The 27,156-nt window shown below is 46.0% G+C and overlaps 2 protein-coding genes across 7 annotated transcripts in view; both read right to left on the reverse strand.

Moving 5' to 3' along the window:
- RUSC2 (RUN and SH3 domain containing 2) overlaps positions 1 to 12,065 on the reverse strand; it is a 64,385-nt gene extending 52,320 nt beyond the window's left edge. For 3 of the 4 annotated variants that reach the window (XM_062599649.1, XM_062599650.1, XM_062599647.1), the window contains exon 1: positions 1,315 to 1,566. The gene's annotated coding sequence lies outside the window, so the exon portion shown is untranslated. Of the gene's footprint in view, positions 1 to 1,314; positions 1,567 to 12,019 lie in introns of those variants that run through there. The other variant, XM_062599648.1, reaches the window with a different exon arrangement.
- A 2,124-nt stretch (positions 12,066 to 14,189) lies between these two features.
- Positions 14,190 to 27,156, reverse strand: part of LOC134153549 (phospholipid-transporting ATPase ID-like) — a 72,343-nt gene continuing 59,376 nt past the window's right edge. For all 3 annotated transcript variants that reach the window (XM_062599827.1, XM_062599826.1, XM_062599825.1), the window contains 7 exons: positions 26,132 to 26,315; positions 24,035 to 24,258; positions 22,809 to 22,892; positions 21,638 to 21,883; positions 20,524 to 20,662; positions 18,623 to 18,753; positions 14,190 to 16,903 (listed from right to left, as the gene is read on the reverse strand). In XM_062599827.1, the coding sequence (XP_062455811.1) occupies positions 16,682 to 16,903; positions 18,623 to 18,753; positions 20,524 to 20,662; positions 21,638 to 21,883; positions 22,809 to 22,892; positions 24,035 to 24,258; positions 26,132 to 26,315 (1,230 nt within the window). In that variant the 3' untranslated portion in view covers positions 14,190 to 16,681. The remainder of the gene's footprint in view (positions 16,904 to 18,622; positions 18,754 to 20,523; positions 20,663 to 21,637; positions 21,884 to 22,808; positions 22,893 to 24,034; positions 24,259 to 26,131; positions 26,316 to 27,156) is intronic.

The raw sequence follows: 27,156 nt of genomic DNA on the forward strand, positions 1-27,156 counted from the left end.
AAAAAAACTGCATATCCTCAAAAGGAGGTTGAAAACAGTTGATTTAGGCCAATCACACCAGTGAATGCATTAAAAACCTAGACTCAAGGAGAGCATAGGGATCCCAGAGTAAGCTGCAGGAGGAGTAGAAGTATGTCCTGGTGATATATATAAGAAGGGTCAAGCAAGCCAGGTACTAGGCCAGTCTGACGTGCTTCCTATCAGTGACAGCAGCTAGGCTGTGTTATCGTACTGTACTGTATTGTCTTCTGCCTCCAGCAAACTGCTGGTACAGCCACTACCCCTTCACAGAACTCGGAAAGGACAGTTTACTGGAGTTAACACTCTCTCTCCCTGTATATGCTATCCATCCCCTGGGTGCTGCTGTCTGCAACAAGGAAGGTACTTTCTGTTTTTCCCCTCTGTAGGGCAGACATCCTCCACCACAGCACAGCTCAGCTGACCCCAGGATAAGATACCTTCTTGTCTGTGCTTCCGTTGCACAAGAAAAAGGAAAAACTTCCGAGGCTTGGCTCCCCAAATATGTTGGGGACAGAATACTGTCAGGACGTAGTCTCCGAGCACATACCCATCACAACGGGCAAGAAGGCTCCACATACGAGGATGCTTCTCCAAACATTATGAGCTTTCATGACATTCCTGCATAGTGACAAACTGGGTCAGGCTGCTCCTGAGGCAAAGCTACCTATCCTTCTCTGCCAGGTTGGTGCCCTACTGGGCAAGACAACACTGGACACACTTCTTCAACTAAACTACTTCTGCAGCAAAACTGGTCTCAACCACTAGATGAACCCAAAGGGTTTGAAAACCATTCACAATAGCCCAGGCTCAAACAAGGCATTTGAGGGTGCTTGGACCAAAGCTGCAGTAAGGCTAACCACATCTCTAGCAAGTGCAGCTCTGACAAAGTGCAACTCCTAGCCCTGCTGCATCCACAGCCTGCCACAAGCAGGAGCAGTGACCCTGGCTGGGGAACCCAGCGTTCTTCCCACTGTTCTCTGCCACACCTGGAGAGATGGAGGACACTAACATCCACAGAAAACATAGTTTAGAAATCTGTACAGCCTGGCCTCATCTCACTTTGGAAGCTGCTCCTCCCACCGAGCACTGCTCTATCTCAGTCTGACCCACTGGCCACACTCATCTTTCACTGCAAGAATTCAGCTATTATAGGAGAGAACAGGGGCACCACAGTCAGCACCACTTCACAGGAATTCACTTTTCCACCTCTAGCTGCTTAAAACCTCAAGTAGACCACCTCCCTGTTCCATGCCTCAGTTTTCCTGCTTGTGAAATAAGGATCATAACACTTACCAAGTTTCTGCAGATGCTGTGAGGATAAGTTCATTATGGGATGCAAACAATCTGCAAATAGTAATAAGCATGTTGCAAGATTCATTTTCTACTCATAAAGCAGAGACTCCTTGTAGCTTTCCCAGGCATACAAGCTACTGCACTCAGCTTTCTTCCTCCTCACCAACACAGGTATGCTGCAAAGACAGTGATTCCCAGTGGCCGCAGAAGCACAGGGTTCAGTAGTTCCACCAGCTGTGTCCAGACCACTTGCTAGCAGCAACACAATGCATTAGCTGGGACCTCAGTGCGAGCTGTCAAGGCACCGGAAGGGCTGGGGCTGCACTGCTCTGGAATTCGAGCAATGCGTAAACACACCATCAGCATGTACCAGGAATGACTCCTCCCTGCCCCAGACCAGGCTGAATCACTGGAAATACCAAAACAACGATGAGGTCACGTTCCCGGAGCGAGGAATTGGAGCCACATATAGACGCATGGAGAAGCATGCTAAAAAGGGACTCAATGTACAGGCTGGAGGCTCTGGCAGACAAGCACCCCAGGCATTTGTCTAGTTTAAAAACAGCTCGAGACTTCCAGGAGACTTTTTTTTCCCCCTCTCTCTCTAGAAGGAACAGGGAACTGAGAAGCACTACATGGGCTTTAAACTCTTTATCTGGCCTACTGAAAGAAACAAAAACATTAGAGCTCATGAACGTCTGCATCTGAGTTCAGCTCTTCACAGGAAAAGGCAGAGGTAAAATTATGACCTGACTCTGAGTCAGGTTTTCCCAGAATCTCAGTTTTGCTGTGATACTAGACTCAGATTTAAGCAATTAGGAATCCATCTGCAGTAAGCTGAATGACAGGCACAAGCCTCACGATCACTACTCTGTGGTTGCTTTTGCTGTGGCCCCAGTCAGCTTCAAGAAAAATGCTGGTTTGGTAAGTTTACAATGGGGTGAACAGAAAGTAACAGTGAATCTTGCTATTGGCTCCTAAAATGAGGATCCAAGGCACTCTGCTATCAGCAAAATGACTTTTTAAAGCAGTGTAGTTCCAGCTTTTCCCAGTCCTCAGTGGAGGAAGACTGGAGACATTTACTGCTTAGATTGTGATGGAAATTACAACAGAGCACTTAGAAGAGAGAGGAGAATTTGCAGTAGAAGCCTGCTCTTCCCTCTCTCTGAAAAATTAGGCATTTGGACAGATAACAAGAACATCCACAGTTATAAAAAGAGGTTCTAAGAATCTAAATCTTATTCTATGAGGATATAAATCAGCCCCTAATCAGAAGCCATGAGGAAGCAAAGAAGGGACCAGAAAACTAGATCTAAGCGTCTCACCTCCAAGGCTGCACTGCAGTGGTTTAAGCTGGCATACTTTTTGCAACAGCCACAATAGTGTCTAGCACACTGAACTGGTGTTCAGAATGGTCTGCACCAGTCTTTCTCCTGCTAGTGCTTTCAGATTTACTAATAAAGGACGAAAAAGAAAAACTGCAGTGTGAGGTCCAGGATATTATCCTGTGTGTAACTCCCACAAATTCCATTAGATCAGCTGAAAACCAATTCAGCTTAATCTTTCCCCGCTGTTTCAGTGCATTCTGGTCATAAGAACCACCATACTGAGTCACACCAAAAGTTCTTTTGGTTTAGTGTCATATTCTAGACATTTTGGCACTGGTCTACACTTAAAAACAGAATATAACAGAGTACAGACTGATCTTTCACAAGGCCATACTCTTCTAGCTTGCAACAATCAGCAGCCAAGGAACTTCCAGAGCTGGAGGCTGCAAACTCATCACCACTTTCAGCAGCCACTAAAACACCTATCTTCCATTTAGATACCTAGTTCCTTTCCAAATCTGTGTATATTTTCAGCCATTACACCACCTTGTGGCAACATGCTCTGTAATTCAGCTATATTGTAAAAGAACTTCCTCTACCTGCTACCTAATAAATAATTTTGTTGGATGTGCTGCAAGAAGCAGTGAGTGCTCATTCCTTATTCACCTTCTCCTTTCTCCTGTCACTATTTTACAGACCTTCACTACTCCTCACCATCATCTCTTTTTCCAGGTGAAATCCCCTTGTCTAATTTCTCCTCATACAGAAGCTATTCTGTTCCTTTAACCACCCTCTTTGCCCTCTTCTGTATCATGCCCAGATCTACACCACCCTTTTTGAGAGAGGATGACCAGAACTGCATGTGGTACTTAAGATGCAGACACATCATGATTGTCTACATAAAAACAAGACTATATATCACTGTTTTCTGATTTATTCTTTATTTACAGTAGGAGGATTGCCTTTCTGGCTGCAGCTGAACATTGAGCTGATGGTTTCAGATAACCATCCACAGTGCCTCCAGAAGGCTTCCTGTGGGAACTAAGAAATCATTCACAATCCATCATTACATGCATAAATGTGTTCTGTTTATCAGCATGGAATTTTGTCATGCTAGTAGATTTGAATATCTTTCTGCAGCTCTTTTGTTTTCAAACAGACTATCCTGATTAACTTAGAATCATCAGAAAATTAAGTCATCATAGTCTTCACCTCTTCTTCTAAATCACAGATAAATGTGCTGAAGAATACATGTTCCACATGGATCCCTGTGAGACTGAGGCACTGCAGGCACCAGCGCTTTGATGCATTGCAAAGACTAGCTTATTACAAGGCGTACTGTAAGCAAAGACACTAGAAATCACAATGAAATAGGTGAGCTTACTCACCTAGAATAGCGACTACAGTCTTAACCTTTATCTCCATATTCCCTTTAAAGGAACTAGAAACGAAAGAGCAGGAGCAGTGAGGAGACAGAAGTATAAACTGGAAATGCAGCTAGCTTCCGGGCTGGATGATCAGTAGAGCAACAAAACAACAGGGACACAGAGAGCCACCAGCACTAAGGAAGAGATAGGCAGGATAAGCTAAGTATCAGGCCAGGTAGGACAGAGGACAAAAAGCTATGGTTGCCAAATAAGTGAGTATGATGTTGCCTGGGGAGAAGGAAGGGAACAAAGGAGCCAAGGCAAAGAATCAGTATTCACAGCGCAGCAGAGTACTATACTCCCTGCTGCTTAGACATACCTCATCATGCCATCCCTTGGGAGAATCACCATCCTAGGGACATCAGCTGAGCTTGGCAGAGATGTGCAAACATCACCAGAGTAAATTTTCCAAGTCTCATGTACAGGAAAAGCACAACTGCACTGCAGGAGGAACAGGAACCCATGCTGGCCCCCAGGCAAAGGTTGCCTGTATTGCTACCACCACCACCTCCAAACCAAAAGTACCAGAGTCCCACCACCACCATCACAGACAAGAAACTTTCCTCATATGTTTACATCACTTGCTTCTGCCTTCACTCTAGAGCAGTGACAGAGGAGGATCAGGGAAGGGCACAGAGAGGTGTTGCCCTTCCTCTGTTAAACTGGAGCCCACAACAGAGCAGGGCAGACTGACGGGCTCACTCTCCCCAGCCTGACAGAGGGACACAGCAGTGCATTTCAGCAGGCAGCACTTGACAGAAAAAGTATTTCTAATCTTCACTGAGGCAGACCTCTCCTTCTCTCACCTTCACGAACACCACACAGCCTGGCCTCTCTGGCCTTCCTCATCAAGATACAGCACAAGACAACTGAACTGTTTATCCTACACTAGCTCCTAAGAGCCTGTGTTGCCCTATCTGTGCAGGATATCCCACAGCTTCCTGGCACAAGGACCTGCGGGAGCTCACATGGTACAGCACTAATACTTAGCTACTGGTTCATACTCTGAATCTGAACTTGTGCTGTTACAGGACAGAATACGCAAGACGATGCACAGCTAGATACCTGTATTAAAAGGCCAAGCTGTCTTCAAAACCTTTAAAATAGCTGCTGCTAATGGACTAAGATGCACAGGTACTTCCCCTCCTTTCTGTTTTCACTTCTACACCCTACTAGAGTCTCAAAAAGAATCATAGCATCAGTGAGGCTGGAAGGGACCTCTGGAGATCATTTAGTCCAACCCCTCTGCTCAAGCAGGGTCACCTAGAGCATGTCAGACAGGGTTGCATCCAGGTGGGCTTTGAATATCTCCAGAGAAGGAGACTCCACAACCTCTCTGCGCAACCTGGTCCAGTGCTCCGTCACTCTCACAGGGAAGAAATTCCCCCTCACGTACAGGCGGAACTGCCTGTGGTTCAATTACTGCCCATTGCCTCTTGCCTTGTCACATGGGACAACTGAAAAGAGTTTGTCCCCACCCCCTTGACACCCTCCCTTCAGGTACTTGCACACATTGTTAAGATCACCCCCTCAGTCTTCTCTTCCCCAGGCTGAACAGGCCCAGCTCTCACAGCCGTTCCTCATAGGGCAGGTGCTCCAGCCCTCTGACCATCTTCGTAGCCTTACGCTGGACTCTCTCCAGTAGCTCCATGTCTCTCTTGTATTGGGGAACCAAGAACTGGACACAGTACTCCAGATGAGGCCTCTCCAGGGCTGAGTAGAGGGGCAGGATCATCTCCCTCGACCTGCTGGCAACACTCTTCCCAATGCACCCCAGGAGACCATTGGCCTTCTTGGCCACAAGGGCACATTGCTGGCTCGTGGTCAACTTGTCATCCACCAGCACTCTCAGGGCCTTCTCTGCAGTGCTGCTCTCCAGAAGGCCAGCCCCCAGCCTGTACTGGTGCACAGGGTTATTTTTCCCTAGGTGCAGGACTCTGCACTTGTCCTTGTTGAACCTCAGGAGGTTCCTCTCTGCCCAGCTCTCCAGCCTGTCCAGGTCTCTCTGAATGACAGCACAGCCCTCAGGTGCATCAGCCACTCCACCCAGCTTGGTGTCATCAGCAAACTTGCCGAGGAGGCACTGTCCCCTCATCCAGGTCACTGAAAAAAAGGTTGAGCATGATGGGACCCAGTACTGAGCCCTAGGGAACACCACTAGCCACAGGCCTCCAACTAGACTCCACGCCACTGATGACGACCCTCTGAGCTCTGCCTTTCAGCCAGTTCTCAATCCACCTCACAGTCCACTCATCTAACCCACACTTCCTGACCTTCTCTAGGATGATGTTATGGGAGACAGTGTCAAAAGCCTTGCTGAAGTCAAGGTACACAACGTCCACTGCTCTCCCCTCATCTACCCAGCCAGTCATGCCATCCTAGAAGGCTATCACGTTGGTTCAGCAGGATTTCCCCTTGGTGAATCCATGCTGGCTACTCCTGATCACCTTCTTCTCCTCCATATGCCTGGAGATGACATCCAGAAGGATCTGTTCCATCACCTTTCCAGGGATGGAGGTGAGGCTGACTGGCCTATAGTTGCCTGGGTCCTCCTTCTTGCCCTTCTTGAAGACTGGAGTGACACTGGCTTTCTTCCAGTCCTCAGGCACCTCTCCAGTTCCCCAGGACCTTTCAAAGATGGAGAGCAGCCTGGCAACAACATCCGCCAAAAAGAAACTTTCCATCCCATCACAGACACCTGCCAGATACACCACAGGCTTTGCCAGGCACTCAAAGCTCCCTATAGGGAACTGTATACTGTAGCACCTAACCATTACCACAGTAGCAGGGCCATACTGCACCCCAGCACTGGGATGAGATTAACGACGCATCAAATTTGTTCTCACACAGTGCCATCTAAACCAGTGTCATGCACCCAAAACAGCAGCCCAAGATCTGCCCATTAGGGAATACAGTTCAGACAGACTAACTGAGCAGTCCTGAGGAAGATGCACACTGCCACCCAAGCTTTACTGAGGACCCGATAGGAAGTGCAGGGTTCAGAGCAAGGCTTAGGAACTGTTCAGCAAATACCAATCTCAGACACAACACATGCAAGTTGTGTAAAGCAGTATTTCCAGTCAAGCAAGCATATTCAAGAATGGGAAGAGGGAGAGAAGCTATGGGTTTCAGATGAGCAGCAGCTCCCAAAAGCAAAACCCCAACCAGGCTGCATATGCCAGAATCAGAAGACCAGAGTCCTAAACTTATGCCCAACAAACTTCTGAGAAGACTCTGCTATGCATCCAGGCCTTTGGTGAAGAAGCAGGAAGCAGTGTTCAGCAGAAGACAGGCTGTGTGAGGCCAAGCAGAACTGAGGGAACCAGCCTCCCTGAACATTTGGGAGGGACAGAGCAAGCAGGAAAACTCCTCCCAGTCAAGTTTACCCTGACACACTCCAAGCCAAGCTGGTAAATCAACAGGATCTGATGCTTGGCCCAGCTTCAGCAGAGCTAACCACAGGGAAGAGCAGTAGGCAGCTACAACTCCACACAATTTCTCCGTTTCACTTATTCCAGGGACCCAAAGGCACCCTTGCCAGATGGTAGCTTGCTGGAGGGATGTGGGGTAGGGTGAAGGAAGTACTACATTTATCCCATATCTGTTCCATACAAAACACCCACAGTCCCAGCAGAGAGGCAGAAAGGGCATTTTATAGAACCATAACCCCTATATTACATACTCCAGCTCACATAAAAAGAGAGCAGTCATATTCCTGTACATTGCCCACCCCATACTGCTCAGTCAGTCAGACTGCAACTCCAGCAACATATACAATATGTAGTACAACCAGCAGAGAAAACTCACGACGCCAGACATCTTTCACGGGAAAAAAGTGGTAAGCAGAATCTGCAGCCACTGCAAAAATTGAAGCAGCAGTAGAACTGCAGGCAGAATATGGGGCAACCACAAGCTAGGCCGGCACTTTTCGAACATTCGATGTTCCCTTATTGATAACCTGAAGGTTCTTGAGGGACTTGATTGCCAGCAGGGAAAAAGCCTCCAAAGCAGCTGCTCAAGGGTTGCCATCTAAGCCCAAAGGATGCAAGCCCATTGCTGTCAATGACCAATGGACCAATGCTGGTCCACCATGTGGTTTACTAGCTTCAGCGAAGCACATGAACTACGAGATTTTCAGACTAAAATTTTTAAACATAAGAGTATAAATTAGATTTCTAAATACCAACCTGTATTTAGAAAGGAAATGAATGACCTGAATGCCTGCAGGGCAGATGAAGGGTAACACTCTGCTCAAGAAAGCACAAAAGACTTCAATTTAATTCAGGGCAGCTATCGACTCCCTGAGTCATCTTGATCTGCATACTTCAGGCCCCAGCTCCCTGCTGCATAAAATACTGATTCTCTCTGCCCATTAGCAGAGTGGAAATGCAAAATGCTTAAAAGACTTCAGGATCTCTGTCATAAATCCTAAAGCAAAGAGAGCAGACAGGGTTGTTCACTATACATAAAAACAAAGCTTCTTTTATTAAGTGCCTAACATGGATGTGGAGGCAGGATGCAGTCAGTAGCAAAAACATTGGCCTTCCCTTGAGACATAACCCTCAGATCAAACAGAGCTTTGTTTGTGGTGGTGGTGTGCACCGGGCTCGTCACTACATACCGCACCTACAAGTCTGCCCAAGCTCTCCACTCAAGCTTGAGAATAAACCTTCTCACAGTGCAAATGGGTAAATCAGCAGCATATCCTTCTCTGGGGCATCGACAGCTAGCCTCTAAACCAGACACACTATTTACAGAGAACCTACCAAAAGCCAGTGGTAGAAACTTATGTTTTCCTAATTAAGAGGAAGCCTGGCCCAGCTCTGATTTCCTACAACATCACATGGATTTGGGGAGGGAAGGGGGGGGCTGGAAGAGGCCAGATCCATTTATAGCTAAGAGTCTGGCAGAGAGCTCAGCTTTGTGCGAAAAGGCAGGGAGCTGACAGCTCAGTTCAGCCAAATTCACTCAGCAAAAGAGGAAGACTCGGGGGGAGATACAGATGTATGAAAAAACACTTCCCTTCAAGCAGGGAGCGACAGGAGAGAGGCTGCTCCTTCACAATGCCATTGAGAAAAATATTCTTTACTTCTTGAGAGAATTATAGAAAGTAGGGCAGCAGAAGACAAGCTTCTGAAACTCTGAATAGCAGCTGAGCTGTAGCCAAGCCCAGAAGCTCTCTCAGGTCAAGCCCTGCCAGCAGGGCTCCGAACCCATCTTCCAAGCCCTGCGCTACATCCGTCCCTCCAGGAACTCAGTCCTCAACCACTGACACAGAGACAAAGACTCCTGGACAGACAACTGAGTCTAGAAATTTGCCTCCCCTGGTAGGAATGAGAGCTCCCTCACCCCAGTATATTTACAATAGCCTAAACAAAAAGTCCCACACAGCTTTCAGCAAGAAAGCTTGTCCCTCGGGACAAGAAAGATCAGTCTGCACCAGACTGCAGCATACACAGACTCAAGCTGTAATAACTTTCGCTCCTCTCCACATTACCGGGCATAAGATAATCCAATACCAGAAGCTTTTAACTAGCCAACATCTAAACTTTCTCCAGACACTTAGGAACTGTGGGTGCCAGATGCCCTAGATGGACAAATACACAGGAATGTAACCTGCCCAGGGGCCTCCAGTAAAAGCACCTAGTCCTGTGTATCAGAAGGCTGTCCCAGATGGACATCCCTCCACCTTTGCTCCACAGGCAAAGTCTCCCTGGATAGGCGCTGGCATGGACTGGAAGAAGGATGCTTCTCATAGCAACAAACAAAAAATTTACAGTCAGAATAGGAAGATCTAGCTCTATCCAAATGGATGGTGTTGAGGGAAAGGCACATTTTCAAGCTTTGCTTATCCCATGTCCTTGGCTTTAGGCATTGTCAGAGAGAGATCTTGGCTGCAAGTACTGTGCTGGACAAGTCTGCATATTCACAGAAACACTTGGAAAAGAGCAGTTCAGAAAATCAGTCACCCACAAAAGCTGTGCCAGAGATTGCAGAGATGATGTGGCCATAAGAAAATCAAATATAGTCTAGACAAGGCAGTGACATATCACTACTACTGTGCAGGCACTGACAAAAGCATCATATATAAAATTCTAGTCACCTACACTTAGAAATGACGAACTTAAATGACAGGTGCATAAAGGGCCACAAACATGATTGAGAGAAACAGCAATCCTATCAAACAAGAAGAAACTTAAGAACCTGGCTTTTTTAGCCTAGTCAAATGTAGGCGGAGAATGGATAGGATTGCTCTCTAAATATATCACAGGAGCCAAACAGAACTGCTGAAGTGAAAGGATAATGCTGGCACAACAAGTGAATAAATGTGCTGTGAATACATTTAGGTTGAAAAAAATCAGAGAGACAGGAAAAAAACATCAACCATCAGAACAGGAAGCTTCCCAGCTGGCACAGCTGGTTTTAGGATGAAGTTTGATCAGTGGCCTGAAAAGGTTACATGACAATAGCGTGTACGCCCAAAGGTGCCCAAGAGGCCTCTTACGCTCCTGTCTTTTATACCAACTGAGAACTAGCATGGGTCATGCTTCAAAAGGCTCCTTTCTTACAGCAATCCTTATTCAGAATCATTCAAGTTGGATAACTGAGGGCAAGCATGTGGCACTCCTTTTGCCCTCCCAGTCTGTAAGAGCTGCTTATAGCTAATCACTTCTAGACTGCAGGTCAGTGGAAGAGAGTTGCCTGGATGAGCACAGATCAAGTGAGAGCCACCAGGCAGCAGGAATGTACATGTTGCACTTAAGTTATGTAAAACACTGTAAAGGTGCCTCCACCCAAAAGTACATAATGCTGTACACTGTTATTTGCAGAAATAGCACTGGTTACCCCATGGATTCTAGGGGGAAAGAAGATATCAACCTACATCTTCCTCTGCTGCAATAAAACTGAAGAAATCATCTTACTTGCTGCCTTACTTACAGCCTTATCATTCCTGACTCTGAGATTACTGTCCAATGGGCCAGTGAGTTTTTAGGTGCTACAGGGGAACTGAACCTACTATCCAAACAAGAACATTATGGAATAACTAGAACAGGATAAAAAAAACACAGCAAAGATTAATTTTTGATATACCTAACTCTCTATCAAATATAGGAGGCTCCATGAAAGACTGAACTATTGTTCTGAACGATACTTAAAAAAATATGCTGTACCACAAACCACATGAGGCCCAAGCACTTCATGTCTACTCCCCTCTGCAGGGCTAAGCAAAAGTATCATGCAGTTTCACAGAAGAAATGATGACTGCCCCCAGGATCTTGGCCTATTTATCACTACTGGGTTTCAGACGTCCCTCCAGGTGTGTAACAGAGCACAGACAAACTCCGGTTGCAACACACTCAGCTACTGTCCAATAAACATGGGTAAGAATGCATTTATAACACTTTATATAGCCATTTATTGGATTTGTCTACAACGGCCACTCCGCACTGCTGCATACATTGATGACCCCTGCAACTCGGAGGCTTCTCTGCCTGCAGCAAAGCGTGCTGTGAGGTCTGCAGGCAGAAGAGCATCCCGCGCTGTCCTGCGCTGCTCAGCAGCGCTCCCTCCACTGCCGGCCCAGGGAGCCAGGACAGCACAGACTCACAGCCAACCCTCTGGAAGCGGAGACACGCAGCCATCTGCCCGGCAGAAAGAAAAGCCGTGGTAAGAAAAACACCCAGCTGTTTAACCCCCAGAGCCTGTGACCGGAGCCCTTCCAGCGCAAAGCAGCCATCTCCAAGGCAGCAGGTCACCTCGGCCGCGGCTCCAGGCCCACCCGCCGGGCACGTCCGCCGCCGGGCTGCCCGCTGCGGCTCCGGCAGCAGGCGCCGAACCGCTCACATACCCTCGGCGCCCCGAAAAACGCCGCGGCCGCTTCCCCGACTCCCGCAAAGAGGAGCCGCCGCCACTGTCACCGGCCCCCCGGCCACCCCCGCCGCCTCTTACCGGGCCAGCCCGCGCCGCGCCGCTGTTTACACCCGGGCGGCTGGGCGGGGCCTCGCCGCCGCCCGCCCGCCCCGCGCGCCCGGCCCCGCCCCGCCGCCAGCGGCGCGCACACACGCGCTGGCGGCTCCAGAGCGCACGGGCGGCAGAGCGCTCATGCACGCACTAACTGCCCCCCTCTGCCCACGGCCCCGCCAACGGTCACACACGCACTGACGGCCCCCCTCTGCCCACGGCCCCGCCAACGGTCACGCACTAAGGCTCCCCCTCAGCCCACGGCCACCCCAACGGTCACACATGCACTAACGGTCCTCAACCCACAGCCCCCGCAATGGTCACACACACACACTAACGGTCCCTCAGCCCACGGCCACCTCATCGGTCACACACACACTAACGGCCCCTCAGCCTGTGGCCGCCCCGGCAGTTACACACGCGCTAATGGCCCCCCTCAGCCCACGGCCACCCCAACGGTCACACACACACTAATGGTCCCCCTCAGCCCACGGCCCCCCCTACGGTCACACACGCACTAACGGCCCCTCAGCCTGTGGCCGCCCTGGCAGTTACACACGCGCTAATGGCCCCCCTCAGCCCACGGCCACCCATACGGTCACCCACGCACTAACGGCCCCTCAGCCTGTGGCCGCCCCGGCACTTATACATGCGCTAATGGCTCTCCTCAGCCCACGGCCACCCCAACAGTCACACATGCACTAATGGCCCCTCAGCCCACGGTCCCCTCGGTGGTTACACACGCACTAACGGCCCCTCAGCCCACGCCCCCCCCAACGGTCACACACACGCTAACAGCCCCTCAGCCCACGGCCACCCCAATGGTCACACACGCACTAACGGTCCCTCAGCCAATGATCCCCCCAATGGTCACACACACACTAACGGCCCCTCAGCCCACGGCCACCCCAGCAGTCATACACTCATTAATGGCCCCTCAGCCCACAGCCACCCCAGCAGTCACACACGCACTAATGGCCCCTCAGCTCACAGCCACCCCAGCAGTCACACACGCACTAACAGCCCCTCAGCCCCCAGCCACCCCAACGGTCACACACACGCTATCGGCCCCCCTCAGCCATCCTCCCTGGGAACAGCTTTCTTAGCTGTCACACACTAACTGCTTGCTTAGGCATTGCCCCTGGCAACAGACATCCCAACAGTCACTCACAACATCCATCACCCTCTTATCTACCACCAGCATCCACAACCAGTGTCCACAACCATCTCCCATGGCAAGAACAGCTCCTTCAGCCATCGCTGGCACTAACAACCTCCTCTACTGCCACTCTGGACTTCGATGGTGCCTCTTACTGCCACCATGGCAACAGCCACCTCCTCTACCCCCTGCCAGCACAGACACCTGCTCCATGGCCCACTGGCTGCTTGTACTACTTATGCCAAACTGCCTGCACGTGGGGTGGCAGTCCTGCCTCCTGACACCACTGACTGTTTCACCCACTGCATGCAAAGTGGGGAAACAGAGGCAGGAGTGTCCCTGGCATGCTGCTGCTTTGCTCTGTTACAGCAGTCCACATGTCCCTTCAGCAGAGCATGGCTATGAAGGGACTCAGTTTTCTGCATTCATGCAAAGCAGGGTGCTGCCACTGCCTCTTTGTGCAGAAGGGGAATAGCTTGGAGGGGTGAAGAAATGATGGAAGAGCTGCTGTGACCTGTTAGCATCACTGGGAACAGAAACTAGGTACTCCCTCTTCACTTCTCCTACACCCACAAGCCATTTTTTACAAAATGGTTTGTTTGTAGAACAATTTTGAGGAAACATTACTACAAAGCTCCATCAAACTTTTTGAATTTGCTCTTGCCCTTCACCACTGAAACCAGAAGCTCAAAAAAAATAGCATTATATGGCTGATAAGAACACCTAGAGCTCACTTACAGGATACAAAGGAAGTTCATTGTGTGGAATTACAGCTTCTTGGCAGCTATTAATTCACAGGGCTGTTCCTAGGGGCTCACTATTCAGTTGTCCACTGCAGCTTGCTTATATTCCCAATTTCCAGATCAGGATATAAAATTAAAAGAAACATTATTCCAGATCCATCCTCCCACAGTCGACCCTTTCACTTCAGAAGATCCAGGAATGACATAAATGTGTCTGGTTATAAATTCCTTTAATCATTAGCAGACTGGCAATGAATCCGTCATCTCAATGGTCTCTCTTTATTTTAAAAAATAATTTTACAAAAATCAAGAGTGATGTAACTTGAACATCACTGCCAGTTGATATGTTTCCAATGTTGAACTTGTCAAGCCATTGAAATATTTGTAGCTGGAGCAAGCTCACCAACATGTCACATGAGAAGAGTGACACAGTCTCAGAGTTTTCTCGCTACTGCTTAGCATTATAGTCCACTGCGTTGCATACTTGGAATAGCTTTGACAGGTCTGTCAGTCCACAAGCCAACCTTGGTATTGTGGGGGTGTCTGCTGACCTGCATAACTCCTTTTTTCTTCTAGCCTCATGGAGGCTGACTGTGAATGGCATTATCCTAACCAGAAACCTATGATTGTCTCTGCAATGTGACTTGTAAATCAGAGGGAGGTGAAGAGCAGTAACTATCACAGCAGAGTATTCTCAGTCGGGATGCAGGCTCTCCCTTTATTTAGATATATCCTTGCAGGGGAGATCACTGGGTTAGAATGTGCTTCTTCCCTAGCAAGCAGCTCCAGGCTGCTGAAATCTGGATCCAGACCCGGGTCTAATTTGCACTGGCTATACTGAAATTTAATACTACTGTTTGCAATGAGCCTCTCACAGCAGCAGGTGCAACAGACCACTTTTTCTGTGCTGAGTTAAATCCAGGCAGATGAAACCTTTTATTAGAGCTTAAAAAAAAATATACAGTAACTGCTGAAACTAGGACTACAGGCAGTAGGTAAGGTGTTACACGCAGCTCAGATGAAGCAGGGACATGGCTAGATTGTTGCCATGACACATTGCCTCCACTGATAGCTCAGAGACTCAAGGCAGAGCACTCCCAATAAATATCAGATGATTAGGGGGCAAAAATCCCATTTCAAAATGAGGAAAGAGTCTAAACTTCTATAAAGGAGCTGAGAAAGTATAACAGCAAAGGCTGCACAAAAAAACCCCTCCATTTAGACAGCTCAGCAGCACTGGTGGGGCAGATTCTCATTCTGGCTTTCCACCTAGTAATCCCACTGATGTTAGCTTTACAGTACTGTGTAACAAACCAGTGAGCAAGTCTCAGTTTCTCAATATCACCACATCTTTGGCTGTGTTTATGCATTTTAGGTCCCTCTGCTGGCAGTCAGACTGATAGAATTTGGTGGAGCCTTCTGCTATCTGGAACTGATGATTGATACATGAACCTTTCTGCATAAAATAGCAGCCACCACAGAGAAACTCTGCAGAGGCCCCTGAGCCCTCACTAAGTTCCTCTGAAACTTGACCACACTGATCATCAGGGGAGGGTGAAAGAGCATCCAGATCACACTTCATCTGTTGCACGGACCAACAGCATCAGTGGAGTAAAGGGCAGGACACTCTGCACCAGCCGGGAAATAGCATCTGTCCCTCCTCTATTTCTTGTGTAATTTTCATCAAGTCTGATCTGCTTGTGCCTCAGAAGACTGAGGCTGACTCAGTCTATTATGATGAGAAAAGCTACCTTGTATTGGAGGCTCCCAGCTGAGCCCTAGCTAAGGTATGGGCTCCTCTGTGCTAGATTTTGTGGCTTGATCTCTATGGAAGCCTGAAATTCTTTTACCCTTCTCTTTTAAGTCTAGAAGAAATTGGTACTCAGCTACAACACCTGAGATGGCTCTGACAATGATCATTTACAACAAGAGCAGATTTGCATTGCAGATACAGGGCAGACTGGTGAATGTCAAGTCCTTGTCCCTTGATCAGCTAGGCATGTCTCTGAGCTTGCAGCACCTCTAGACTGCAGATGCAGGAAGTGTGTTGCACTTGTGGCACTGGCCAGCTTCTGAGAAACTGGATTAACTATTAGTTTGGAAGGAGGTTGTTTACAACTGATACTTTCCAAAGTGCTTTTGTACATTATAGTCAAAAGGCTACAAAATTACACGTATTACAAAGATTGGGGATTTGAGGGTTGTGTGGCTGGAGCTAAGGCACACCTGGGGTCAATACTTTCAACCCAGGAATATGGCCCAGAATGGATTCATGACAGAAAAAAAGGCAGGCACACAAATGTAAAAGTCATCACCAATTCCATGTGTTCCTCAGCCTGGACTTTACTTTGTTCTGAGGTATTTAGTTAAAGGGAGAAAAAAATGGCACCATAAACAATCTTAGTGAGTGAAGAAGCCTCCCACAGCATGTTCTCTCTCTTGTTCCAGGGAAGCCCTCTGGAATACAAACCAGCTTTAATTCATCCTGCCCTTCCCACTCTTTCCTTACTTCCCTAGGAGCAGCATATATCTTTGGAACAGAAACTGCAGTTGGAGACTGCAAGTGGGTAAAAGGAAAAGACCAAGTCTTTGCTTTGGTAGCCCACATGGCAGACTTCTGAGCAGCCACTGGCTCGGTGCTTTGCAGGGAGCACAGTTTCCTTTCCTGACAGCCCTTTAGGGTTTTTTTTCTTTTCTTTCTTTTTTCTTTTTCTTTTTCTTTTTCTTCTTCTTCTTTTCTTTTTTTTTTTACAGTCCTTTGTGTTTGTTTTTATCACTATTGGGTGAGAATGTTCCTGTTGTAGCAAAAGGTGATTTTGGCCGCATGTTTCTTCCAGACATAATAAGCGCTCCAAAGCCATGCTGATGGGAGAAGGCATAGCCTGAGCGGCGGGTACTGGTCCGACGCAGACGCCTCTTGGGAGAGGGTGGAGGTGGCCTCTTCTTGGCTTCTTTGATCTTGAGTAGGACCTGAAATCAGAAAATAAGACTGAACAAGTGGGAAATGCATCATTATTCATGAGCACTGCAAAAGAGGAGCTCAGAAGGGGAAACAAAAACACGTATCCAAAGCCAAAAATGATTGACAAAACAAGAGGATGGGCAAAGGGGCTGCAGAGCAGGAACTAAGATTGCAGCACCAAGGTAACACTTCAGCAAAAGGAAAAGCAAATCTTATTCCAAAAGGCATTATTGGGAATGTCATCTGTAAGACACAGGAGAGAATGATACCCATTTGTTACTCCCCGCAACACTGCAAGGCCTTAGTTAGGGTACTGCAGACATTTCAGTCAAAAACATAAATAGATGAAAGTCAGGGAAGTCCAAAAAAACCCCATGATCTATAAATAAAGATTGAAAAATTGGCTTATTTAATCTAGAAAACAGCCTACTAAAGGGGATCTCCAATATATGAACGTTTTTTATGATGAGAATGGTGATCAATTGATTCTCATATTCCTTTGGAAAAGGGAGAGTGCCAGTGGCTCAGCAGGATACTGAGATGCCCAACATCTGCCCTGCCTGTTTGGGACAGTAGCAGCTGCAGGTACTTGGGCTCTCTGGCCATCAGGCCCGTGTTTAGTTCTTTTCAGGCTAGAGATTTCTCTAGCAAAAAACCTAATTGCTCCTCTCCTGTGACAATTCACTTCCCACACAAATTCTAAAGGCAGTAGAAAAGTGAAACGATTTAGCATTAGAGAGAGGGGCTAACCCAAAGCATTAAGAATGGGATTCAGGGTCATATCTGTGTTCTGCTAAGCTGAAGAGTAAATCCAGCCCACTTCTGTGTACTTTGAATGATCTGAACTTCCTCCTCTAACAGTGTGCTGAGGACCTTCCAACCCAGCAATCTTCTCTAACACCCACCTACTCTCTCTGCCAGTGCTAGGAATTCCCCTTTACTCATTTTCAAACAGTTCTATAGCATCTGGCCACCTTTACAGACATCTCAAGGGTGATCAAGGCAGCCACTGAGGACCAAGTGCCATCCCTTGAGACTTTGCTCAGAGATGCTGGTGTCTCACAGCTTAGTGTAGGAACAGGAAGGAAGCAGCAGGTGGCAGCAACATTTAGCAGATATCCCTATTTGAAAGGCAGCCCAGGGAGCTGTATTTATACTGATCTTGTTCAGGAGTTCCTTGGCTGTAATGGATTGAGCACCCTGCGCTCCTTCCATCTCTCTCAGCCTCCCCTTGCCCTACTAGTGTCATCTTCATACTTTTGGGCATGGGATGGCAGCTGGTTTCAGAGGGGGAATATAACCACTGGCTATAAAGGAAGTAAATTTTCAAGCCAAAAAATCCCCAGCAAGCATGTATGCATGGCTGGAGGGTGAAGGAGTGCAGTCTGCCAGGCTAAAAACTGTATGGCAGCGAGGTGTCACTGTTGACTGAAATATGCCCCTGCTTTGCCACTGAGCCACACCCTGAAACCCTGCACCTAAAAATAGTGCTGCTTCCTCACTCCAGTGCAACCTAATCCATGTCTAAATAATCTCAGCATTGCTCCCAGCTGCAGATGGCTTGAACTATGCCAAAACACATGCTCAATCCTGCCTTTTAAGGGACTAGGATACAGTAAGAAATTTGGTGACATACATTAAGCAAAGCCAGGCCCCTGCAATAAGACCCTGCAGTAGGCTTAGGTGGCAGTGAGAAGGATTTCTGGTTTATAAGCATATCTCCTTACTTTATCACTGGCAGTGGGCTTTAACTGAGCCTTCAGGAATCGATAGCCAACTACAGGTAACACACAGAGGGCAACGCTGAGGAAGATTGCTAGCCACACATTTGGTTGGCTGAGGGTGTTTCGAGCTGTACCTGAAAAACAAGAGCATCATTAAAGCCGTGACAGCAGCACCTCTCCCCCTTATTTACCTTGAGTCTTCCATTCTCTGAGATCTCAAAGCACTTAGCAAACAGCAAACTACAAACAAAAAGTAGACCCTTTTAACCAACAGAGAAATCAGCTTGCTGCTGAGAGGATAGCAACACCATCATATTTGTCTTAGATGAGCAAAGAAGAAAACAGACTGAACTGCAGCAACTACTCAGGGAAACAAGGATGTCAGAGTGAATGCCTTATCCCCTTATAAAGAGTCAAATCACTGCAACAGGTTGATAGATAAATATTCGAGAGACCTTCTTCAGCTGCAATCCAGCCCGCTAGGCTCTTGCCAGGACTCCAGTTAAAAAGGAAGAATATTATTTCCTTATTTGCCAGTACTGTTTCTTGAAGCATATATGGTACTGACTCTTGAGTGTCTAATAGATGGTAGGATCACAGTTCTTTATGAAAAGAACATGCATTGCTCTGGATGTCTGCACAGAGAGAGTAGCCTAATGGGTATATTGGCAGAGCAGCTGCCATGTGGTAACATGACACTGACACATTCTTTGAAACCAAAGCGCTCACTGTTGGCTCCTCCAAAAACTCAAGGAATGTAGGATAGAACAAACAGCCTGCAAAAGCCTCTTTACAGCATTTAATGATGCTATTGTTGGCAGCAAAGTTGCTGAATGTCTTCCTTCCAGTTAGCCAAATTCTGCTGTATTACAACTCTGCTGAAATTAAAGTAACCAGGTTAATTGAGTCCAGACTTGAAGAACTTTCATTAAAAATCGCAGTGAGTCCTTATTAAGTGATACTCAACATTATGGGTATTTTGGCCTAGTAGTATCAACAGAGCAGCATATATAGACGTCCCTGGTAAATGGGTTACCAGCTGTCTTTGGAAACTAAACAGACACTCTGCCTTCTCTCACTCAGAACTTTAGATACTAGAAGCCATCTCTACAGTGGATCTGGCCACCTGCATGGAAAATACCTTACAACTGACCTGCATCTCAGATATCTCTAAAATAGCCAAGCACCTTGGTACTACAGATGAGCAGAACAAATGGCTTAAAAAATCCCAAAAGAAAGGCATTAATTTGAGATTTGAAACAATATACTTCGGGATTTTAGAAGTAGAGTTTCATAACAAAGTTCTATCAGTACTGGATATAGATGGACAGAGGTGTTTAAAATGGCTAAATTACTTTACTAAACTTTTGTCTTCTTCCTGCTCACAGTCTCAAGAGAGATATTCATTTTTATATTATTCTTTACCTTTTGCACATGTTCAGAAAGATTTTAGGTAAAGCAGCTAGATTTCTATGCTTTCCCACACCAACATTAACTTATTTAGAAGAGAATACATATACTTCTGCAAAAAAATGTTCCTAAATATTTGTAAGGACTAAACATCTGGAAATAGAATACCAAAGAGCTAGCAGAAAGTTTTCCATCCACTTCTGTGGACTTATTTAAAGGATCATTCCTGTGGCTGTTTGAATGTGCCTGCTTTTGCAAGGAAGTGAAAATGGGACAATGTCCACGTGGATGGATGGGAATCAAAATAAGCATTCCCAGCAGCCTGCAGAAATACCATGGCATTTCTTGTAGAAATGGCAATCAATATGTTCTGTAGCATGTTACTTACTGCCTTTTTGAGAGCTCTTCCTACACACCTACTAGGAACACTTGACAGAGTTAAGCCCAGCAGTTTGCCCACTTTGAATGCAGTTGAGATTTGTCACAGGGCTTACCTATAAATGGGAATGAGGCTGTGAAGATCAGGTACATGCCATCACTATACATGGTGAAGGTGATTGCAAAGTAAACAGAAAGGCTGCCCCAGATGAAGAACTGGTTCACAACTGTCCAGTAAGCGGTGTCCAAGCCAATCTAAAAGAATGGTACAATACAGGTGCTGTTAGTGCCTTAATTATTTAGCATATCTATGGTGAATCCAGCTAGAGATCTTGTCCACAACTCTATACACCCCCCTCTTCACCCAAGATGATTATTTGTTATGCTATCTGTACTTTCCTGTTCTAAAATCTCTGTTTAATAACCAAGAGAGAAGCTCTTGGCTGGTCCCATGACCCATATTAAAAACAGTATGTACTATCAGATGCATAGACATGATTCAAGGCTCAAGAAATACCCAAGCCACACATGCTGGGAATGCAGCATATGCCAAATGCTGGGGGGTGCAGGATGCTGGAAGAACATTCAAGGCAAGCGTTACTACATTTGCCTTGTCCTAGCTCTTTTCCACAGCATTTACTGGTGGCCAACACTTAAGACAGGATACTAGGTTTAAAGGGGCTACTGCTTATGTCCTTACCCTATGCTGTCAGCTAGCCATTGAAAATTATAAGGAGTCTGTAACACCTCAGACAGCAGAAACTATTATCTAGAGAGGTGAGATAGATTAATTTTTCTTTTGAGAAGTTCCTCTCATCCTGCCAATATCATCTGAATTTTTCACCATCCTAATCTTAGCTACTTCTTCCAGCAAGTGCAGCTCTAGCATCTGCATCACATACCAAACCAGGCTGCAGATGCAGCACCACAATGGAGACGTTATAAATAACTGACTGATAGCAGACAGACAATCCTGTGCTTTAAACCCATGCTGAAAAACTAGAATGAGTCTTTCTCTTCTCTCAGCTGTAACTGTTTTGTTTACTATGACTGTAAACTTCCTAAGACAGAGGTTTTGTCTTCCTGTGGCCCTAATCCTTCATGGCACACAAATTTGTTGATCTGTTGAAGAGGAGAATAATCTGGTATCAGGATCTCAGGTGGCCCCTCCAGATGATGCCTTCATGAAACAGTAACTAATACCTAAAAGCATTACGAGGGATGCTTTACCTGGACAGACACCACAATCAATAGGCAGGTCTGGGCCACCAGTGCGAAGGACTGGTAGTCAGCAATGGCTTTCCCATCACTTCTCATTGTATTGTACATGGCCCCATAAGGGATGAAGAAAAGAATGAGGGAACTGTAAATCCCATGCAACATGCAGTTGACAAACACTATTTTGTTAAAATAGAGGTTTTGCTGGCCAGGCACATAGAGCTGAGGAAACAGCATACTCCAGCGATCATCCACATCCTGAAAGTAGAGAGGAGATGATTAGAGCCTTTTGCTGGCACCTGCTCAACTGACCTCACAAGACCACTTAATGTTCCCATTCGCCTAAGAATGCACATTTCCACAAGAAAAGGCTTTGTACACAATTCACTCATCTGTGCTGACTAGCATGCCACATCCTAAGGTCACCTAGGCACATTTTACATACTGAATTTCACCATTCTCATGCTGAAAAAAATGACAAGTGCTGCAAATAATGAAGGCACATTTCTTCTTCAGCAGGCTGCATGACCTGCTCTCCTGAAAGGGTCCTGGAAGCTAATGGACACGAAATACCTCCACTGGGTCCACACATAGGCAAGGCCCTCTGACTTAGATTCCTTAAAAGAGCTGAGCACTGTAAACTACTGGGTAAGTGGCAAGTGCCTACTCATTTATAAAAGGCATGTAGGAGCAGCCTTATTGCTTCTATGTATTGATGAACAATAATAGCATATGAGGTAGCAATGCACATGTGAAATTACTGCAGGAAGGGCTCAGTTAAAAAGGCTGAACAAAGAAAACTTGGTTTAGGAGCTCTTCAGATGTCTAGTTCATTCACTGTTCTGTGTAGCCATTAAAAAGGTACTAGTCAGGCTTTAGGGAACAGAGCTAATAGGGCATGACTATGTCAGGGGAGAATTGTAATGGCAGCTTTTACTGTAGTCAACCGGCTAACCCAAAAGTCCCACCACACACTGAAACCCACTGTCCAGTTCAAGACAATATACAATCCCCTCCCTTGTGCATCCTTTTTTTTTTTTTTTTTTGTGCTCCTGGTTATTACTTGCAAGAAACTGCTTCAGGGGCTACCACAACAGCTAGCCAAAAAGTCAGTTGCTTTTGCTTCACGGAACCATTCCAGAACACCCATATAAAAAAATCCAAGTAGTCACAGAAAGAATACCTGATCAAAGAGACTCATTCCTAGCACTGGGAGGGAGGTATATACCAAATTGTAAAGCGTAATGAACCACTCATCATATACAGTCTAAAGAGAAAAGCAAAGCATGGAGTTAGCAAAAGGCTGACTTTTCCACCTCTCCTAAAAGTATATACAAAGCAATGCTGGAACATCTTGTTCAAAACAGTTCTGAGACCAAAAGTATAATGTCAAGCTCAACAATCTGTAACTGTTCATTACCAGAAGCTGAGGGAATACTCAGCGGAAAGATCACTTTATGCTAGTTCTGTTTTTTAAGTCTCCACTACTGGCTACAACCAGAACAGCACACTGGGCCAAAGAGCCCTTTGGCCTGGCACAGCATGACTGTTCCTGAGTCCTACTGAAATGGCAGGCCTGGCGCAGTTTGCCTGCAACTATTTCCTTTAGGCAGAAATAAAATGCCAGAACACCACTGGAGTCTCACCTAAGCCTAGCACGAAAGGCACACGGCCAAGGTACTCAGCTCTCAGCGGCAGTGCTCCTGTGTGAGAGAAAGCTCTGAGCACTGGGACAGCAGTAACAGGGCAGACATTCCTGGTTCAAAGCGGGCCCAGGGTCCCCAGCTGCCTGCAGTGCTGCTCTGGGCACTGCTGAGCAGCTGGCACAGTGGCAGCCAGCAGGTGGGAGCCACGGACTGCTGCAGGCTGCAAGCGGGCAGGCAAGGATGGCAGCGTGCTTCCTGCACCTGCAGGCCCAGGACTAATATTTTCACACTAACTGTGCTTTCCTGGTGCTGGATTTGGGGTGGAGATATGTTTGTCTTAAACTAATGTTGCATATTTCATTGCGTGGGATTTGCTTCTTTTACAAGCTGCTGAAACACACAGGCAATCTGAGGTTAAACTAACTGCTTTAAATGTACTGCTAAGGCAGCCATAGATCTGCGTCAAATTAGTCAGGTGTCCGTCTAATCTGTACACTGTAGTTAGTCTGAACACTTTCAAAAATTCCGTGAGCTATCATCTGCTTCATAATGCACCTAAACATCTTTGGGCCTCTGTCCTTTGCCATCAGTCCGATGAAGGGAGCAGTATCTGCATTAAACTGGTACAGCTGGGAAAGACAACCCTGTGTACCTTTCAGTGAGATGGAAGGAATGGCTTCTTTTATTTACATTTTAAAAATATTTCCCGATATTTTGCTTGAAAATGTTAAATATGATCATGAGAAAACAGAAACTGGCTTACCTGTGCTGAGAAGCCAGAGAAGAATCCATACCAGAAATGCACTAACGTGAAGGCAAAATTCTTATAGAAGAAGTATTTGAGGAACTTGCACATGCGGATGTAGGACCACCGGCCATGGACTAAGAGTAGGCGCTGGAGATAACGAAACTGCGCAAAGGAGAAGTCACTTGACAAGACTGCCTGCATCCCCTCCTGGCCACTGATGCCAACTCCAATGTGGGCAGCTGCAACAGGAAGATTATTGATCATGTCATTACAATGAGAGCTTGGTTAACTCTAGTTTTTAAGTGTCTCCGATATTGTGACATTGTTTTAATTCCCTTCCAGCCTGAGTGGAAAAAGTCAAATGTGAAGTTATTTATGAAAAAAAAAAATGATTTGGAGAAACTATTTTTTTCAGCAGTATCACAATTTTTGTTTTAGTGATATATTTATAATAACTGGGTTTATGTTATTTGAATGGAATTACACTGTCAGTGACAATATATGTTTTCTTTCCTAATGTTTATTAATGGCACAAAACATTGCTGCTGTTATGAGGAAATACCTTTAATTTCTAAATTAAATTAATTATTAATTTAATTAATTACTACTGAGATGTGACTTGTATTTATATGCATATATATTCTTCTAGAATATAAATCAACAAACTCCTTACAGATTTCTAAAATGCAGTGGTGCAAGGCAGTCTGTAATCATTTTACATTTTCTGAGCCTTATTAGTTCAATCAAATAATTAGACAGAAGAGTCATGTCTCTTAATAGTAACTTGGGTTTATTAAATATGGACATAAGTTTAATGTGACAGCTAATTATACAGCTTTAACTAATGAGAGCAATCTTGATGGCTGGAGGTTGCTTAGATTGAGAGGTTTCCATGGAACAGTGAGTTGATAAAATCCCAAAGTCCCAACCCTTTCATAGTGGTGGGTTCATTTCTAATTATCATGTACATTTTAACTTGCTTTTCTTATTCTTTCTCAACTGTTTGCCTAACTTATCTCCCTGAAGCTCCCTACTTAGCCTTTGCTTTCTTAATTAAAAGGCTCCAGTTAATCAATTTTTGCAAATTAACACAAGGAAGATTAGTAATAGGCCCTTCTGAATAATCTTAATTTAATTATACTTAGCTAAGAGATTTTCTTCATAAGTTCATTGAGGTAATGTACCACCAAATGATGCTCAAGGACAAAGGGGCTGGAGGCCTGTTGTTATAATACAAAGGAAATAAATGACAAGTAGCCCCAGGTCACACGAAAATGTTTTAAAAAGTCATATAATATTATACAGAGTATTTACAAGCATGAAGATTTTCCTTTTGCATTGCTGATCTGTCATCTCTCTGAAATAAATTTGTTTATTCTTAGTATTGCCACTGTATTGGTAGTCACATAAACATCACAGCCCTTACAGGCTCTTGTCCACTCTGGAGGCAAGAAGTGAGAGATACCTGACCCTAGGGAGCAGTGGAGTGGCGGAACAAGTGGATCTAAATTAAGGGCTTCAGAGGATGAAGGTCAATTTGACACAGCCAGAGATGCTGACAGAAATTGATTTCTTGAGTATTCGCACAGGAAATAAGGGTTGAGAAGTCTCCCTGTGAGCAGGAGCATAACAGTTGAACTTCCTGTTCTCTTAAGTCTAGTAGAGTGCCCATGCTGGCTGAACATTGCCAGGTTTTAGCATAACCTCCCAGAAACAAAGCTATAAACAAAACATGCTTGAAAGATCAGTGGATAGAAATGAAGAAACAGACAGAAGAAATAGTCAGTAAGTGCAGTCTTAGCTTCCTGTGTCTCTGGTGGCAGGAGCACAGCTACTAGAGTACAGGTTGTGTGCACCCTTGACGACAGTAGACACGAGTGGTGCAAAGCGACAGTGCTCTGCAGAAACCTCCAGAAACTTGGATCCAGCCACCTTGATTCACAAAGAGGAACGTACAGAAGCCACTCAAATAAGCATTTCTGCTGCCAAGCCCTATAGCCTGAAGTATGCTCACAGCAAAAAGCTGCTCCTGCTTACTTCGCTTAGCAAGTAAGAGCAGCACAGTAGCTAGAGTATGCTGGCCATCAGCCAGAACACAGCGCTGTTACTCACTTTTGATCATGCTGACATCGTTAGCCCCATCTCCGATTGCCAGGGTCACAGCCTTCTTGTACTTCTTCACCAGCTCCACCACTTGGGCCTTCTGCAGTGGAGTCACCCGGCAGCAGATCACCACTTTGCACATGCAGGCTGTTCTCACCAGCTCCAGTTCGAGATTCCCTTCCAGTGCATAGGCCTGAGAAGAAAGGGCAAGGGTAGGTCAGACTAGCAGCAACTCACAGCCTTACAAAGCAGAAACCATTGGAAGAAAATAAGAACTAAATTAGTTCTTTCATTCAGCATAAGGAAGATATGAAATGCCTGAAAGGTCTTTAGTGCTGAGCTGATATTCTCAGTGCTGCAGCAAGTGCTTCTTTCACCAAAAATGCCTAGCCTATCTCATCGCTTCACTAAAAGTGACCTCATCTCAATCTGGCCATTTGGTCTAAGGAAGTACCCATGCTGCACAATATAGGGCCATGCAGAATACACCTACCAGCTTGGGTCTCGGAAGCATCACAGCCACATTAACACAACGCTTACTCTGGCAGAGCAGTAGAACTGTCAAACAATAGGAGCAGTGCATTAACACAGCTGTTTCTGGACCTGTGCTAGCTTGCGTATCTCCATGTGAGTGAATTCCTACTCATTCTTCTTGTTTCTTTTTTTAAGAGCTGATAGATCTATGCTATAAATAGAATAGATTTCAACTTGGGAGTACTTAATTAAAAAAATGCAAAAGCTATGCATAGGGAGGCATGAGAAAGAAAAATACAAAACTAGACAGAACATCATTTTGTTCTGAGTGCTGACCTTTTAATTTGGTCAATGTGTTATTTCCTTTCTGGAGGTGTACAGTTAATTGGATGTCTGGTTTCCCCTCTAGCTCTGCATGGAAAAGAGGCAGCAGTATTAGCTTTTCATATTTCTTATTGATTGTGCTTCTTGGGTCTGTGCTTTGATGTCTCTACTCAATAAGAGTTTCATGGATGGAATCTATGCAACTCTCTCCTCCTCTAAGCCATTACAGCAGAGCA

Source organism: Rhea pennata, chromosome Z, assembly GCF_028389875.1.
Source record: "Rhea pennata isolate bPtePen1 chromosome Z, bPtePen1.pri, whole genome shotgun sequence".
Taxonomy (NCBI): domain Eukaryota; kingdom Metazoa; phylum Chordata; class Aves; order Rheiformes; family Rheidae; genus Rhea; species Rhea pennata.